The sequence below is a fragment of the Molossus molossus genome, unplaced genomic scaffold (genome assembly GCF_014108415.1).
Source record: "Molossus molossus isolate mMolMol1 unplaced genomic scaffold, mMolMol1.p scaffold_m16_p_23, whole genome shotgun sequence".
NCBI classification, from domain to species: Eukaryota; Metazoa; Chordata; class Mammalia; order Chiroptera; family Molossidae; genus Molossus; species Molossus molossus.
The window spans coordinates 19,970,041-19,986,292 of NW_023425359.1; the positions used below are offsets into that span (position 1 = coordinate 19,970,041).

The 16,252-nt window shown below is 43.9% G+C and overlaps 1 protein-coding gene across 1 annotated transcript in view; it reads left to right on the forward strand.

Annotated features, from left to right (window-relative positions):
• Positions 1-16,252, forward strand: part of USH2A (usherin) — a 534,168-nt gene that overhangs the window by 217,689 nt on the left and 300,227 nt on the right. The window contains exons 30-31 of the mRNA XM_036277426.1: positions 5,764-5,877; positions 8,512-8,673. Of these exons, the coding sequence (XP_036133319.1) occupies positions 5,764-5,877; positions 8,512-8,673 (276 nt within the window). The remainder of the gene's footprint in view (positions 1-5,763; positions 5,878-8,511; positions 8,674-16,252) is intronic.

Here is a 16,252-nt window from a genome sequence, read left to right on the forward strand (position 1 = left end):
CAAGAGGGTCAGTAAAGGAGTAAAGCAACACACCCTTTGCATTCAGGGAGTTGCCCGGAGTTGCTGTCAAGGGCTTGACCATGACTGTGTTCTCAGGGTAAGACTCTTCCCTCTGCTCCAGGGAATCCTGGGAACACAGGGTTGGGGCCGGATTGCACTAGGGCTCTTAAGCCCCTTAAAATCAAGTCCCTGCCCCCTCTTGCAGCTCGGGTTTTCTGCACCCACAAGACTGCGGTTCGTGGGGATCTAGACTCGGCGCAAACGTCCTCAGTGCGGCTCGGCGGGATTTCTCAATGTTAAGCGTTGATGCAAAATGCATTATCGCTCAGCACGGGGGGTTCTGGTGCTGCTGGTGCTGATGGTTTTAATGGGGAACCAAAGCTGCTATGCTTCATGGGCTACTGACACTTTTAACACCTCAATGATGCTTGCTTTATGCTTATTGAATGTTGTTGTTTTTTCAACTCGCCGCCTTCCATTATCAAAAGGACCTGGCAGGCTTTCTGACATGGTTGGGGCGGGCTTTTCCCATCTCACAGGGGTTTGCACGGAAAGTGGATTGGAGAGTTCATCTGGCCTGCCTGGGGATGGGGACGGCCTCAGATTCAAAGGGAAAAGTGTCCTCGGGGATGTGTCCCAAAGAAAGATTTATATCCAAACCAGTCTTAAAAATCCTCCCTGTCAGGATGTTCCTTACTATAAACACCCCAAGGGTCGTAAAGGGAGACTACCCCGCTTTCTCTCATTGGGTTTTCTGGGTACATGGAATTTATGCCACATTTTTTCTGTCTGGGGTTCCTTTGTTAGTATGTCACACTCTATATTTTTCAGTATTTTTTTAAGGTTGACTGAAATCTACTTTCTTTTTTTTTGTTGTTTTTTTTTTGTTGTTGTTGTTGTTCAGAGCTGGAGGGAGAGAGAGGAAGAGAGAGAGAGAGAAACATCGACGTGAAGGGACACATCGAGTCGTTGCCACCCGCACGACCAACCAGGGCCGGGGACAAACTGCAACCGAGGTACATGCCCTTAGCGGGAACCGAACCCGGGTCTCTCTGTACCGCAGACTGACGCTCTAACCGCTGAGCCAAACCGGCCAGGGCGTGAAATCTACTTTCAATGATTATCCCTTTTTTCTCCTGGTCTTTACTTAAATGTAGATCTCCGATTGGGAAGTCGGATCATGTAAATGTCTTGTTCACTTGCATATATGCAGACATTCTGCTTTCTGTATTAATCTATGTATTGCTGTTATCTCAGGGTCTTGTAGCGCTAATACTTCCTTCGATTAGAAACCTCCTCAAGATCGGTGGTATTCCAGGGCACTCTTCCCGGAGGTACGTGGAAGAAAAATTGATAAATACTTTTTGATGATGACATATCATCGTGGTGGCACTACATTTTTTTCCTGGAGACTATATAATGTAAGTGTGGTTCTGACACTGCAGGCAGGGCCTCAGGTCAATCACTCAATGATCTCTAGGCATCTATCCAAGAAGGGCTGCCCAGCTTAGTCTTGGAGAGCGTATTCAGGTTCTCTCTCTCTCTGGCAGTTGCAGAACTTGTGTAAGTGTCAACTCGAATCCATCCTGGTGAAATCCCCATACTAAGAACAGATCGACCACATGTCCCAAACAGTGGGACGACTTGGTCATTCTTCTGACTTCGTGAAGACCCTTTGTTTAGTTGACTAGCTCCTTCTCCTACCCCAACTGTGACTTGGAACCTGACGAGGAGAAAGGCCCATTTGTTACTCTACTCCGCTTACAAATCTGTGTTTCGGGGAAATTATTCTGATGACTTGATGAACAGGGTCTCTGACACACAGCATCATGAACAAGATCCTCACTGGAAATAAGGGGGGGGGGGGAGATGCCACCTCAGCCTCAGAAAGCACAGTACAGTTTTGAAAGTATATTTTGCCAACAACCCAGAACTTTCCACCTGGGGTTTCGAAGTCAACAAGAACCAAAACATCAGCGTCTTTATTCTTTCCATTTTGCAGCTTTCAACATTCAGTGTGTTACTGTTTCACTGGCCCTGAAGTGGGTAATGTGAGCACTTTGATTAAGGACCTGAAAGATGGACCAGTTTCTCTCCAGCATCTTCCTTTAAGAACCTCTGGATTTTTCTATGAAATACAATTTGGTAAACAACTCTACCAAAGCACAACGCTGAAGAAGCAAGTTTGATGGGGAGAGTTCTGCCTGTTCTTTAAGGTCCTTTGAGGGGGAAATAAGTTAGCAAAGGAATTTCAGGAAACACATATACACACAGTAACTCCTTTAGTGAAGGCAGAAAGATTCAATGAAACACTGAAGACCATTTAATGAATGAGAACACAGTATCTGCTTTGGCATGATCCTTATTATTTTATTTATTTTTTATTGTTGACAGATCAGAGATGTCCCCCATGTTCCCCCTTTGCCTGCCTCCATCTAGCCCCGCCATCCTGCACCTCGCTACTGTCTGTGTCCATGGGCTCTGCGTATATGCAGATACGTTCTTTGGTTAAGTTCCTCCTGTCTCCCCCATGCCCCTGTCCTCTGAGATCTGTGGTCCTTCTTAAAGACTGTGTTAATACCTTTCTTGCTAAGTCGATACAACAGTCACAAGTTCAACATTGTACTCCAGCAGTAATTTGGGGGGGTGGATAGTGTCCCTGCAGAAGGTACGTTTTAAAGCCAGTTTTCAAAATTTCACAGTTAATGGGACTGTTTTTATAATGTTTCGTGATGATTATGTTACATGTCATCATACTCAAGATTTCAGGGCACCAACCTATAGACAACCACTGTGTGTTTTTAGAGTCATTACTTCTGTGCTTCAGTTAAGTCATGCCCGTGCGTTAGTGGTGATTCTTGCCCTGGCTGGTTTGGCTCAGTGATTAGAGCATCGGCCTACGGTCCGGAGAGACCCGGGTTCAGTTCCCGCTAAGGGCAGGTACCTCGGTTGCAGTTTGTCCCTGGCCCTGGTTGGGTGGTGTGGGTGGCAACCACTTGATGTGTCCCTTTCACATCGATGTTTCTCTCTCTCTCTCTCCTTCCCACTCTATCTGAACAAAAAATAAAAAAGTGTCCTCGGGTGAGGATAAAAAGAAAAAAAAAAAGAGGTGATACCTTCACACATGTCACATAGGTTAGGTGGTGAACAAAGCAAACTGTTCTCCGTACAATTGTGTCTGTGTCATTCTCTCTGGGCTGATCTGTTTTTGGTTAGTGTGGCATTATACCATTCAGACATGCGTGTTGTCTTATGCAAACCTTGGTGTAGATTTCTACTTGACATTGAGAAAGATGTGACAAGTGGCAAAGATTTTCAAGGGATAAAATGCCTAGAATCTATCTTACCATGATCTCGTAGTGTAGAGCCTGGGATTTGGGGATCAGGATGGAGACGTTAAGAAATGGAAAGACGTTGCTTGTGAGACAGTTTGGGGTGTCGCCGCTGGGCTGAATATTGAGAGGGAAATGTTAGTGGGACATCCAGGTGGGATACAGGACCTGCAGGGTGACGTGTCGAACCAGCGCTGTGGAGAGAGATGTCAAGTCTGTATTTATCATGTGATCCTTGAGAGGTGAGGCTTGAAAAGCTAACAGAGACAAGTGTGTAGAGGGAGGAGGAGGCCTGAAGACCAGCCTTGTAGGACTAAAGCTATTTAAAGAACAAAAGAAGATGGGTCTGTTAGGTGAAGGAAAGAAAGATCGTAGTAGCTTAGGAGAACAACTGGGAAAACCGGAAGTGGAGGCAGGCAGAGTCTGGTCCGTAGCAACAATAAGGATTGGGGAAGAGTTACTTGATCTGTTATTTATGGGATCACAGTGATCTTTAAAAGATCAAAAGCAGTATTTTAGTAGCACAGAACAGGCAGTAGCTGGGTTGCAGTACTAACATAGCAACCAGCGTTCTGTGTGGTGGGCACCACATCCTAAACTCATTAAATCTTGCCGGTAACACTCTGGGGTGAGTAGAATTGTATCCCCATCTCACGGATGAGGCCTGCGAGGCCTCTTCTTCAGGATAGATACTATTATCTGTTTATAGATGAGGAAACCAAGGCACAGGGGTCGGGACCCCTTGTCCCAGCCCACGTAACAACTGCAGAACTGGCACTTGGACCCAGCCAGCCTGGCCTGAGTACCTGGGTTCTTGACCTCTCCAGCACGCCGTGGTGGGGATGCATGGAGATGATGCACACTTTCTTTTAAGATGTTTGGTGGAGGGAAAAATACCTGAAGAGAAGGAGGACTCAGAATGTAGGTGACAGTGTTGGGAGTCCAAGAGGAAATGCAGTCACGGTGGCAGGAGGGAGGGAAAACAGAAGGCTACAGCATGAAGGGATCTGGAAATAGAGACCACTGCACTTGGCACGAGACGGCCACACGTGCACGCGCAGCAGTGCCCTGGCTCGCTGTCATCTTTGGCCATCGGCTCAGACGGTCGTGCCAAGGGCAGCAGCAAGGGTCCAGTAGCCCAGAGGGAGGCTTGGAAGCTGCTGGAATGAAGACCAGGCAGCACCATGGACAGAGGGCAGACGAGATGCGCTGTCGTCAGCAATGACTGAGGCCTTTGCTTTCTCTTGTGTCTTTGCTCTTTTAATTTTTAGAGTTCTCTCTTGGGGAGGGAAACCTGGGTGAAAAGTGTGTGTGTGTGTGTGTGTGTGTGTGTGTGTGTGTGTGTGTGTGTGTGTGAATGAGGCAAGCTGTCGCCGATGTTGCACGTTAAAACAATAACATTCTCCACGTCAATGGAGGTTTACTCTGGGCACTGTGAGTGGGGCCATTTTTATGTAGAATGATGACAATCTTTGTGGTTAGGATTAAAGACAGCTCTGGAAACCTCCTGCAAAGGAAATCACTGCTGACAAAATGCAGAAATTATATTTTTGACCCTTCTCTCATTCACAGGATCACCTAAAGAGCGTCTGCTTTGACTCTGAAGACCAATAAACAAAATGATTTTCTCTCTACGAGTACTTTTAATTGCTGAACTAATCTTATATATCTATCACCGAGCCAGGTTAATTCAACATTTCCAAGTGCAACCCTTCTGTTTAGGACAGGTGTCTTAATTGAATTAACCAATAATTTTTGCAAGTAGAAGTACAGAAGCATAACTATCAAATTTGCTAGATGTTCAACTCTGTTGATTTGCATATTTGTTAGCGACAACATGAACAAATAGTTTGTATGTGTGTATTCTGCGGTGAAAATAATGAAACCACTCTTGGAAGTAGCATTTCCTAAAGCGTGTTAGTACATGCTGCCTACAAAGGACGTCAGTGCAATGAGATTGGAAAAAAATGTTACATAAAATGAAAGAGTTTTGTTTCTGTAGGAGGTTCAGGGTCCTGGAATGGGGTAACATACACCTCACCCGTCGGATACACTGGGCTCTGCTTCCAAACGCTATGTGGCATCCGCATTGTACAAGAGGAGGATCGCAGGGCACTAATGTTTTGAGAAACACATTTGGTAAAATGCTATTTAGAGCTGTCTTAGCAATAGGTTGGTCTCGCTTTTTTTTTTTTTTAAATACTAGTCATTCCATTGTACAATGAAGAATGAAATACAGGCAGAAGAATGAATGAGAGAGACATATGTTTTGATTTTTATCTCTCGTGTCTGTGTTTCCAACTCTGTCTCTGTCTCTGACTCTATCTCTGTCTCCATCTCTCTCTCTCTTTCTCATACACACACACCAATAATATTCTTTTTAGTAGCGTACAATAAACATGCAAACCTCATTTTCCCCTTTTTATCACAGGCATATTGACAGGCTTGCTACCCTTCAGAAACTATACGGTCACTCTAACTGCTTGCACTTTGGCTGGCTGTACCGAGAGCTCACACGCGCTGAATGTCTCTACTCCACAAGAAGGTAAAGTAATTTCAAAGGTCTTGACTTCCACATTTCAGTCATGAATAATAAAATAGGAGAGGAACTAAATGCTGCAAGACCATTTGCTGGAAAACCCCAGCCTAATTCGATGACAAAGTGCATTGCTAGGCCATAATCGCTCCGTTTTTGGGGGGGGTGTGAAAATGAATCAAACTCCATACCCTTTAATGACATGCATCTTTAATAGCTGTAATGCAGATTAATGGGCTTTTTAATTGCTGTTACATTGTTCATGCAAGAGCCCTGTCATTAATATGAAGCATCTGAAAGATTAATGAAAGCTTCCTCATTTTACTATGGCTCAGAAGTAAATCCAGAGACAGTCTGACTAAAAAGAATTGATTGTATGGCTCAGTATGAAATCAAGAACCAAACGGTTGATTTTCCATGGTCTCTTTGAACGGCTCGACACCAGCACAGGCAACAATTATTTCAGTGAGGTGGACCCTCCGGACGCCAGGCGAGGCGTTAGTCATCAGGGCTCTGTTACCCCCGACTTCAGACGCACTTTTGTCATGCTTGGGACTTGCGCACTGTTGGCACAAACGGGTGCCGCGGAAAGGGTGGTGGGAAGGCCGTGAGGATGGACATTTCAGTGCTGCCCAGGGGCACTGTGCTCGGGCATCAGAACGTCCCGTGGAGGAAGAACAGCTCTCAGAACGTCGGAGCCTTTGTCTCTCCGGGGTCCGAGGGAGCTCGTGTCGCTCCTACTGTCTGGGTGTAAAGGAGCCAAAGCTCAATCGTTAGGGGGAAAGAGTCAGTCTTTCTCTTCCTCAGTAGCCACCCGCCCCTTTTCCCTCTCTTCTTCCCAGGCCAGGCCTTTTTCTTTCTTTTTTTTTTTAACCCTCACCTGAGGATATTTTTTCATTGATTGTTTTTAGACAGAGTGAAGGGAGGGAGGGGAGAGAGAGAGAAACATCGATGTGAGAGAGACACACTGACTGGTGGCCTCCTGCATGCTCCTGACCGGGACTGGGACTGAACCTGCAACCCAGGTACATGCTCTTGACTGGAATCCAACCCAAGACCCTTTGGTCCTCGGGCCGATGCTCTAACCTCTGAGCCAAACTGGCCAGGACTTCTCAGGCCTCCTTTGAGATTGTTGCGCAGGTGCCCCTGGCACAGAAGGTACGGGAGAGAAGGTCAGTGCCCAGAGGGTGACACAGTGGCAGAAAAAGGCCTTTGTCACCCCCTTCTTGTCTCCTTCATTCTTGATGCTTTGCAGCGGCCCTAACCAGACACCCTCCCCTGGACTCCACCCCCAGTGACTCATCTTCAGTGTGTTCTCTAAGCTCTCTGTCTAGTCCACTGAGAATCAGGTTTCTTTTACTGAGTCCTTGAGCCTGCTGGACACGCGGTCATCATCTCAAGTCCTTCCACCTGCTGCTGTGCGGACAGATCGTCCCCGCTCTCGTCCTGTCTCCTCCACCGCACCCTTGTCCAGGTTGTCCCTGGTACCCCTCAGCTCGACCTCGTAGCTGTACCCCAGAGAGATTCCTCCTCCTCCAGTTCCTCATTGCTTTTCTGGGATTTAAGGAATTCCCGATGTCCAGTTTTCCTTCCAATTTATTGGCACTCTGGCCGGGTAGCTCAGTTGGTGAGAGTGTCGTCCTGATACGCCAAGGTTGCAGGTTTGATCTCCAGTCAGAGCACATACAAGAATCAACCAGTGAGTGACAAATAACTAAGTGGAGCACCAATTGATGTTTCTTGTCCCCCCTTCTGCCATCTTCCCTCTCTCTCAAATCAACAAATTATGAAAATTAAATTTAGTGACACTTGACCAAACCATAGGTATGTTTAGGATCAGTGGTCAAGAGCTTTTATTTCTGCCCTGGCCAATTTTGCTCATTGGTTAGAGCATCATCCTGAGCACCAAAGGGTCGTGGGTTTGATTCCCGGTCAAGGGCACAAACCTGGGTTGCAGGTTCGATACTTGGCCCCCAGTCAGGGTGTGTGCGGGAGCCACCGACTGACGTGTCTCTCTCACATCGATGTTTCTCTCCCTCCCTCCCAGACTCTCTAAAAATCAATGGAAAAAATATTCTTGGGCGAGGATTCACAACAACAACAAGTTTTACTTCCCTCTGGCTCGAGCTCCTTGACCCTTACAGAAAAGGAACAAACCCCAGTTTAGAAAAGACTGGCACACAATGTAGTTTTCATATATAATTAGTTAAATTGCTTCTGTTCTTTGGCCGTGTCTGTGGTTACGCATATGCTCCTTATATCTGCTACAAACCACGCTCGCCAGCAGTGCCCATCTTAGATCAAAAGCTCCTGGAGGGTAGGAACTTCATCTGTTTATTTTGCTGTAATTGGCACAACCCTCAGGTAGAGATCATGGGTTAATAATACTTCCGATGAAGTTATGCGTCAGTCAAGTGAACCGAGTTTCCTTCCCATCCATCACCGATGCAAATTCTCATAAATTCAGGACAGTTATTTAGTACTATTCCTAAAGCAATTACTGACAAGCTGCCCACGAATCAGAAACGTTCCTATGCATGGGTTTTCAGGGTTATTCCATGATTTATTGGCTTGGGTCTGAAAAGTTTGCATTAAAAAAAAGTAAACAAAAATTAGACTCTCTAAATCTTTTTCTCCCCGCAGCCCCACAAGAGGTTCAGCCACCAGTAGCCAAATCCCTTCCCAATTCTTTGGTCGTCTCCTGGAGTCCACCCAAAGAAGCGAATGGTGTTATCACTCAGTACAGTTTATATATGGATGGGGTACTAATCTATTCCGGCCGTGGAGAGCAATACACAGTCACGGGTAAGACTCCTATATGTATCAATAAGGAATTATAGTCTGCATTAGAATACTATGTATAGATTTAATGTAATTGTAGAGTGTGTGTGTCTATATATGTGTATTTCTGATAACAAAATTGTTAGCTGAGAATGTGATTTTAAAAATTAGGTTGGTAATTTTTGCTTCCTGTTAAGCCACTAACATTCCATGATTTGTTTAGTTACATCACACTTCCTGTGGGGCCAAAGCTGAGAAACTGAGAAAGGGTTCCCATTGCTCCCCCTCCCCCGCCACCCACGTATCACTCCTTACCCAGGCCCTGTTCTGATACAGCTCTGCCCAGGTGCAGAGGGGGCCTTGGAGCTGTAGCCACACAGAGCTAAGTGTGTGACTCCTCCACGTCCCCCCATCACAGGATGAAGCTGGGACCCAGGCGGTCCCCGCCATGTGGCTGAGTCAGTGATGTCATTCCAAACACATCCCACTGTCCCGTGAGTGAACCACCTTAAGATCCACTTGAATGTGGACTAATCTTAAGACTCTCATTTTTGACTCGGTGGCATCTGAATTTTAGACTCTTTGAGAAGAAACTTAGTTATTGATGCCCAGGTCATATTATAAAGTGTAATGGCACTGAAGAAAAGCGAATTGTTGAAGACCCTGTGAAACACAGGAGGCCGATGTTATGTATGTCGTCTTATATTCGAAACCACGTTGATCAGGGGACTCGCTCAAAGGGGAGGTCACAAACTCAGAGAAAGGGTGAGCATAAAAGTTCGGATGCCCAAAGCTGAAAGCAAACTAATGTCCACTAACTATGCATTTTATCTTCCTCTCAAGCACAATATATGTGTATATTATAATATATAGCATATCTGTTATGTTATAATGTTATAGTGTATGTTATAATCTATAATACAATATAGTATAGCAGGTTCTAATATATAACATAATGTTATATTTTAGACTATATAACATGTAATAACAAAAATATATTTGTTAATCATGGGGTTCTATATTTTATGGTATTTTATACACTGTATTTGACTCTCAGGTGAGACATCATTAATCAAACATTGATTGATACAAACACAGGCCGCCGATGTTAAATTCTCCATGAAAGCTTCCCTCAAGTTAGAGTCAGAGACAGGATTGATCACCTGCGTGTTCACTCTACACGAATGACAGGTGTGCAGGCTGTAACGGAATATCATCTCTCCTCTCTCTCGTGCTTTTGATTTTGTGGGGACACACGTGGATGCAGATGTGGGGTGCTTGTGGACAGGGCCATGCCTTTCATCCGGTTGCATTCTCAGGGTTGACGTTTTTGTGTCCCTGGAATCTGAGACCCTTCAAAGGACAAGAATCGTTGCTTTTCTGTGTTGTTCATTACGGTTGGATAGAATTCTGTGGTGCTTATTGTTCGAGGTAGGTATTATCAACACCCCATTTCACAAACGAGGAAACTGAGGCAGAACAAGAGAAAGTAACCTCCTCAAGGTCAGCCAGCCTGTGATTGGCAGACGTTGATGCCAATTCATCCATTCTGGCTGTGGTGAGGGAATGCAGTCTTCAACAAGTTGCTTAGCTTCTCTAAGACTTCGTTTCTGGCACTGTAAAATGGAAACAACTACAATTTTCAAGATTTTTCAGAGACCTGGAGCTTTATATACAACACACAGCAGGTTCTGAGCACTTAGTAAAAAGAGGAATCATGATCACTTCCTGATGAATGCAGTTCATATGGAAAACATTAATTGTGTCCTAGCAATACCTTAAGACATCATTTTAACTACAAATGGTAGACCACAGAAATGAAAACCATGGAATGAACTTGACACATGGACTAATAATTAATACACAAGGCGTGTCTTAGGGCTCACACGGGTCATCGTGCATAATGGGATATTGCAGCCCAAATGGACCTTTCCTCCAGGAAGCCCTCCCTGACTCCCGGGTGTGAGTTAGGCGTGCCCCCCTAAGCTCATCGGATGCCGCTGTGCGTCCCTTTTATGCTTTGCATGTCTTAAATGAGGCTGCTTGTTTACTTTCGCGATTTGCCTACAAAACCGTGAGTGCCACGAGGACCCGGCCAGATCTGCCTGGTTTATCCCTGCATCTGCAGGACCCGTCACGGAATGGGTATAGAAAAAAGGATCGAAGGAGCGAGTGAATGAGGTCAGATGGCGGCTGAGGACAGAGCAAGAAGACAGCAGAGGGGCCTGGGTGGTGGCAGGTCTCAAACTGTGGGCCTTGAATATTTCCAAAAGGTGCAGAATGCCTCAATGTGACACTGTGCAAAGCCAGAAAGAGAGCCTGGGGTTAGGAGAGGGGCCAGAATCCACATGGATTTCCAACACTGCGTACAGACTGACACGGATTCTGTATTTGTGGGCTTGCATCACCTGAAGAATCTGCATCTGATTATCTGTATTTGACTAGCAGATGAGACATCACTAATCAAATACGGTGACTCCAGTATCTGCAATGAAAGATCATGGCTACCATGACCATGGTGGATCAGGACAAAAGACGCCCCAAATAGCAAGTAAAGGAAGTGGAATAATGCGCACAACCACCTTCTAGATACAGTGGTCATAGGTCCTTCAGTGCTTTTCATTCCTTTGTAGATTTTGAGAAATTGTGTCTCCTTATCACGCAACTTTTTTGCTCTGTAGCCCTGTTGACTTCTCATGAGCAACTCAATTTAATGTGGCCAACTCCCCAGTTGGCTGAAGACGCAAAGCATGCTGGGACTGCTCTGTTGGCCACAAAGGGGAGAAACAGAGCCGAGAACGTTATGATGGGTTCAACATTGTGTGTGTTGCTCTAATGTCACAGCTAGTAAATCTGAGGCCAAAAGAAGCCAAGAACCTCTGGGCAGGGGTAGGAGGGAGAGATCGAAGGCTGGATCAGTTGGGTCCCAGAAGACAAACTTTCAATCTCCACGCATTCTACTCACTGAACACGTTTGCTTTCATTGTTCCTCACAGCAGCTGTGCAAGGGAGACAGGAGGCTGATTACGGCCCGCAGAGCCCCTGGGCTCATCTTCCAGGGCTGCCCTAGGAAACACCACAGGCGTACACAACAGAAGTGTTTTTCTCACCGCTCTGGACACAGGAAGCCTGAGAGCGAGGTGTTGGCAGGTTCGGTTCCTCTCGAGGCCTCCCCGCTTGGTTTGCAGACACAGCTGCCTTCTTGCCGTTCCTCGCGTGGTCTTTCCTCCGGCACACGCCCCTGGCGTGTCTTCTCAGAGGGACCCTGTCCTGTCGGATGAAGTCCCTGCCCTGCGACGTCATCTCATCTGAATCGTCTCTTTAAAAGCCCAACCTCTAAATATAGTCCCATTGGAATGTAAGGCTTCACCCTGTGGTTTGGGGGGAACACAAGTCAGGTTGTCCCAGTGCCTTGAAGGAGTGTGTTTTCTACTGTGGGCACAGGCTGCATTCTTGCTTTGCCAGAGATGCTCCAATGGCGTGAGAGTGGAATAAAGTGGCTTTAAGATCCCCGCGCACTCTCAGATGTTAGACCTGTGATGTGTACGACATTCCGGTCCTGGAGGTCTTCAGGGGTCTCCTGTCCACTAGCGATCGCAGAGGAGACAGAATGGGGAAGGGATTCTGTCTGGATGAGCCGGGAGAAAGCTGAGACAGGAGGCTGCTCTAGCCGTTGGGACTGGCTTTAGCCTCTGCACGCACGTTCAGTACCTGCCACGTGTCATCGTAACGTGTGCCTGTGATGCTGTGGACGCTCGCTGCTTGTCTCTGTCTTTGTGACCGGATATTGTTTGCACACGAATGGTTTGCGGGTTGAACTTCTAGTCGTGAGCGCCGATGCTGTCAGCAATAGTGAGAGTTGGGGGCCCCCAAATGGACTTGGACAGTGTGAAATGTCAATTCAGAAAAATGACTGAATGTAAGACACAGTCAAGCTAAAAAATGATAACATTTTAAGTTATAAAAATGGATAAATGCTTACTGAAGGTAATTTAAAACATACAAATATTTGATACCTGATCACCCTACCACACTGGTAGAAACTCTTAAAATTTGATATCCCTCCTAATACTTTCTTAATTTTCAATAGCAATAACATATATTTAATGTATACTAACGGGATACTCTCATATTCCTTTATTATGACTATATCCAACATCATTAAGTGTTTTCCTAAAAATATTCTGAAATATTGTTAATAAAATAATATTCCATCTTATGAAAGTATAATACCTTTTGATCAATTAAATAATTCAAAAGTTTCTAAATTATCTCTTTGTTAAATACATGGTGATAAATATTATTATACATCAATCTTTGTTAGAGTCCTAAAAGGGGAACAGTTAAAGATAGTGAACTTTTGGAGAATATTTTATATACACTTTGCACCACATTTCTTAGAAAAGTTCATCAGCAATGAATGTCATATTCTTTTACCTTTGATCATTTTGCACGTGAAAACTTACTTTTATTTGCATTGTTAGCTACTAATTATACTGAATACTTTTCTGCATGATTATTAGCCATTTATATTTACTTTAATTTATCTGATCCCAGTCTTGATGAGCAAAAACTCAATGGAGGGAGGAATAAATTAAAAACTTGTTCAAGAGTTACATTTCATATTCTGCCTTTTCTGGTGACAGTCATTTGCACTTTTATAAATTCTTTACCTCCTACACTATCAAAATTTCCTTGATAATTTGGCTTATGTTCCCCTCCTCAATGTTCAAAGGGTCAACATTTTTTTTTCCTTAGTCCTACTTCATTTATTGTATCTCCCTCTTAGGTTTCTGTATAGAACCAACATTATTCTGTGATGCGTAGCAAATGGGGTTGGCAACCATGGTGGACGTAGGTAAATGTAAATGAAATGCACTTCAATTCAGTTGCCACTTAGCATCTAGGTGGTTTGAATTTTTTTTCCTCCTTCTCTTAAATAGGAAGCAGTAAAAGTCAAAGGCATGGCTGCACCTTGAGTTAGTACAAAATATATTTAAAAATGCACACAGTTCAAATTTTTTTTGCCTTGCATAGGCCATAAGCTAGTAGTATGGTGGGTCAGTTGTGACACTGAAAAATGAATCCAGTTAGAGAACCTCCCGAAGGCTGTTGTGTGCTATAATAAATAGCACACACTTTAAGTCAAACTTTTTCATTCTGTATTCAAAGGTAATGGATTTTTGGTAACCATAGTAACCTTGGTGTATTTCTGGATAAATACATGAGGTATATACATTCTAGTTTTATTTTTGAATATAAACTACCACATTATGTATTACTAATAATATGAAAAATAGGATGTAGGTGAGTATAATGACAGCTTAAACTAGTATGCATTTTTCTTCTGCAAAAAATAAATATTTATCAAAAGTATAGGTTCAATTAATTTTTCCCCCAGTTTTGTGGTATTCTGGTGGTGCCATTTATCTTTTTTTGCAAGATCTCCATTAATCTCTTATTTCTGTCTCATAACAGATTTTTAAGAATTTTGAGGTAAAAACAATCGCCTTAAAGCTCTGATTAAAAACATTATCGAAAGATTGAAGGACCTATATTGATATGACCAGGAGAGCTATTTGGGGCCACTTAAGATGTGTGTATACAATATGTTCATAAATAGGTAGAGAAAAAAAACAAACCCCTTTTGTCTGTTCAACATACTGGGATTGATTCAAAGTTCAGGCTAGATAGCATTCTGATTGATGATGACCATCCAGACTGTAGCCAACCAGATCATTCTCATTTAAATGCGCACCCTACCAGAAACTGGCCATCTTTGAGAAGTTTGTGAAATGTTCCAGACAAGCCGACAGAGTTTTCAGAAACAAGGATAGCAAGATAGGGGTAGTCATGGACGTACACCATGTGCCTGGCAAGGAGGTTGCTTCGAGTTGTACGAACTGGTGAAGGAAGCGTCGTGACCCCTCTGGTCAGTTCTTTTTTTACTACATACATGGTTTTTGGTTAACCTAACCTAAGATATTACTGCTTATCACTACTAGGGCCCCGAAAGGGGGGAAGGTCAATAGGTTGTAAAACACACCCAAATCTGACACCAAACCATCACACATGTACATTTCCAAGGGCATCCTCCGGTCTGCAGTAGTTTTAGCAGTTGAATAAGAGTGCTTGCTTTCAGCACCATGGTGAGCATCTTCCCACAGAAGGTCCTTCAGCACTGGCATTTCTGTTTCTAACCTAAGACGGAGGCATTAAGGCAAAGATAACAACAGTGTAAGAAATGCATGTGTGTGTGTAAGAGAGACAGGGACAGAGAGACGGGAAGGAGAGAGGATAGGCGATAAATATTTATATCTTTAAACAACCAAAAGTACTAAAATTTCTTTGTCTTATTTGCCAAGGTCAAACAGAAGCACATATATATAGCAACATAGAAATGTTCATCTTAAACCTTCCAAACACTTCATTCTCATCACGAGGAATTTATTTGTAGAAGAAGCTGTATTGCTTATGGCACAATCAAAAAAATAAAAACACTTAAAGATTAGGTCTTTCTAAGCAAACATTATGAGGAACCTTATCAACACTCGACAAATTTGAGCCCAATTCTATTCATTCAGACTGATGGTTTCCAAAGGATCCTTTCTTAGCAAATTCAAACCTCACTTGAACCTTGATATTTTCTCTCATTTTGGGTTTTTGAATGCTACAAGGAAGTGCATCTAAATCACTCCTCGTACATCAAGTAATGTTACTGAGGGGAATCTGTTGACATGCTGATGTTCTCATCGGTAAGGCCAAGTATTAATAAGGCAGAATGTGTGAGGGTTTTCAGGTAAGACGATGATCTCATCTGTGAGTCACTGTGCCTCTCTCTGGCAAACGAAGGCATACGGTGCCCCTTTTATGTCTTAGAGATAGAGCATTAAATTATACAAAGTCTAAGGAACCTTGAGGATGCCAGGGAGATAGCCTAAACTAGGAGAGGAAGTGAGAGACCTCAGAAGCCAAGTTACCAAGCAACTAGATCAGTGACCAGACTTCAGAAGAACGGCTTGGGGTTCAGCTACATACCAGATCCGTGGCTTCATGAGCAGTTGGCTGCGTTATTCTAAAGAGCCGTGTTCACTCGGCAACGAAAGGTCAAGGGAAGTGAAATAGCATGCACAGAGTGTGCAAATGCCAGTTGTGCTTAACTGTAAACAATGTAACCAAGTGTCGTTATGGCTCTAAGATGCTTCTATGGGGCACCTGCATTGGAAGAAATGAATTTTGTGTGATTTATATGGTAAGATCTGTACCCGAATAACCTAATTGATGAGTCTCACTCTCTTCAGTGGTAGGAAAGGGCACTCTGCAGGGATTTCACATGGAGAGTTGGAATAATATCCAGTTAGAAAAAGAGTGGAATTAAATCCTGAAAAAGGTGATAGAATGTGTCCATTTTTTCCCTAACATAAATCTGTTTTTTTTAAATGTAGCTGCAATTTTAGTAGTTGATTTTTACTTTATCAGTAACATAAGCATTTTCTTTCTTTATTTTGATTTTTAATCCTCACTGGAGGATATTTTTATATTTATCTTCAGACAGAGTAGGAGGAGAGAGAGAGAAACATCAATGTGAGAGAGACACATCGAC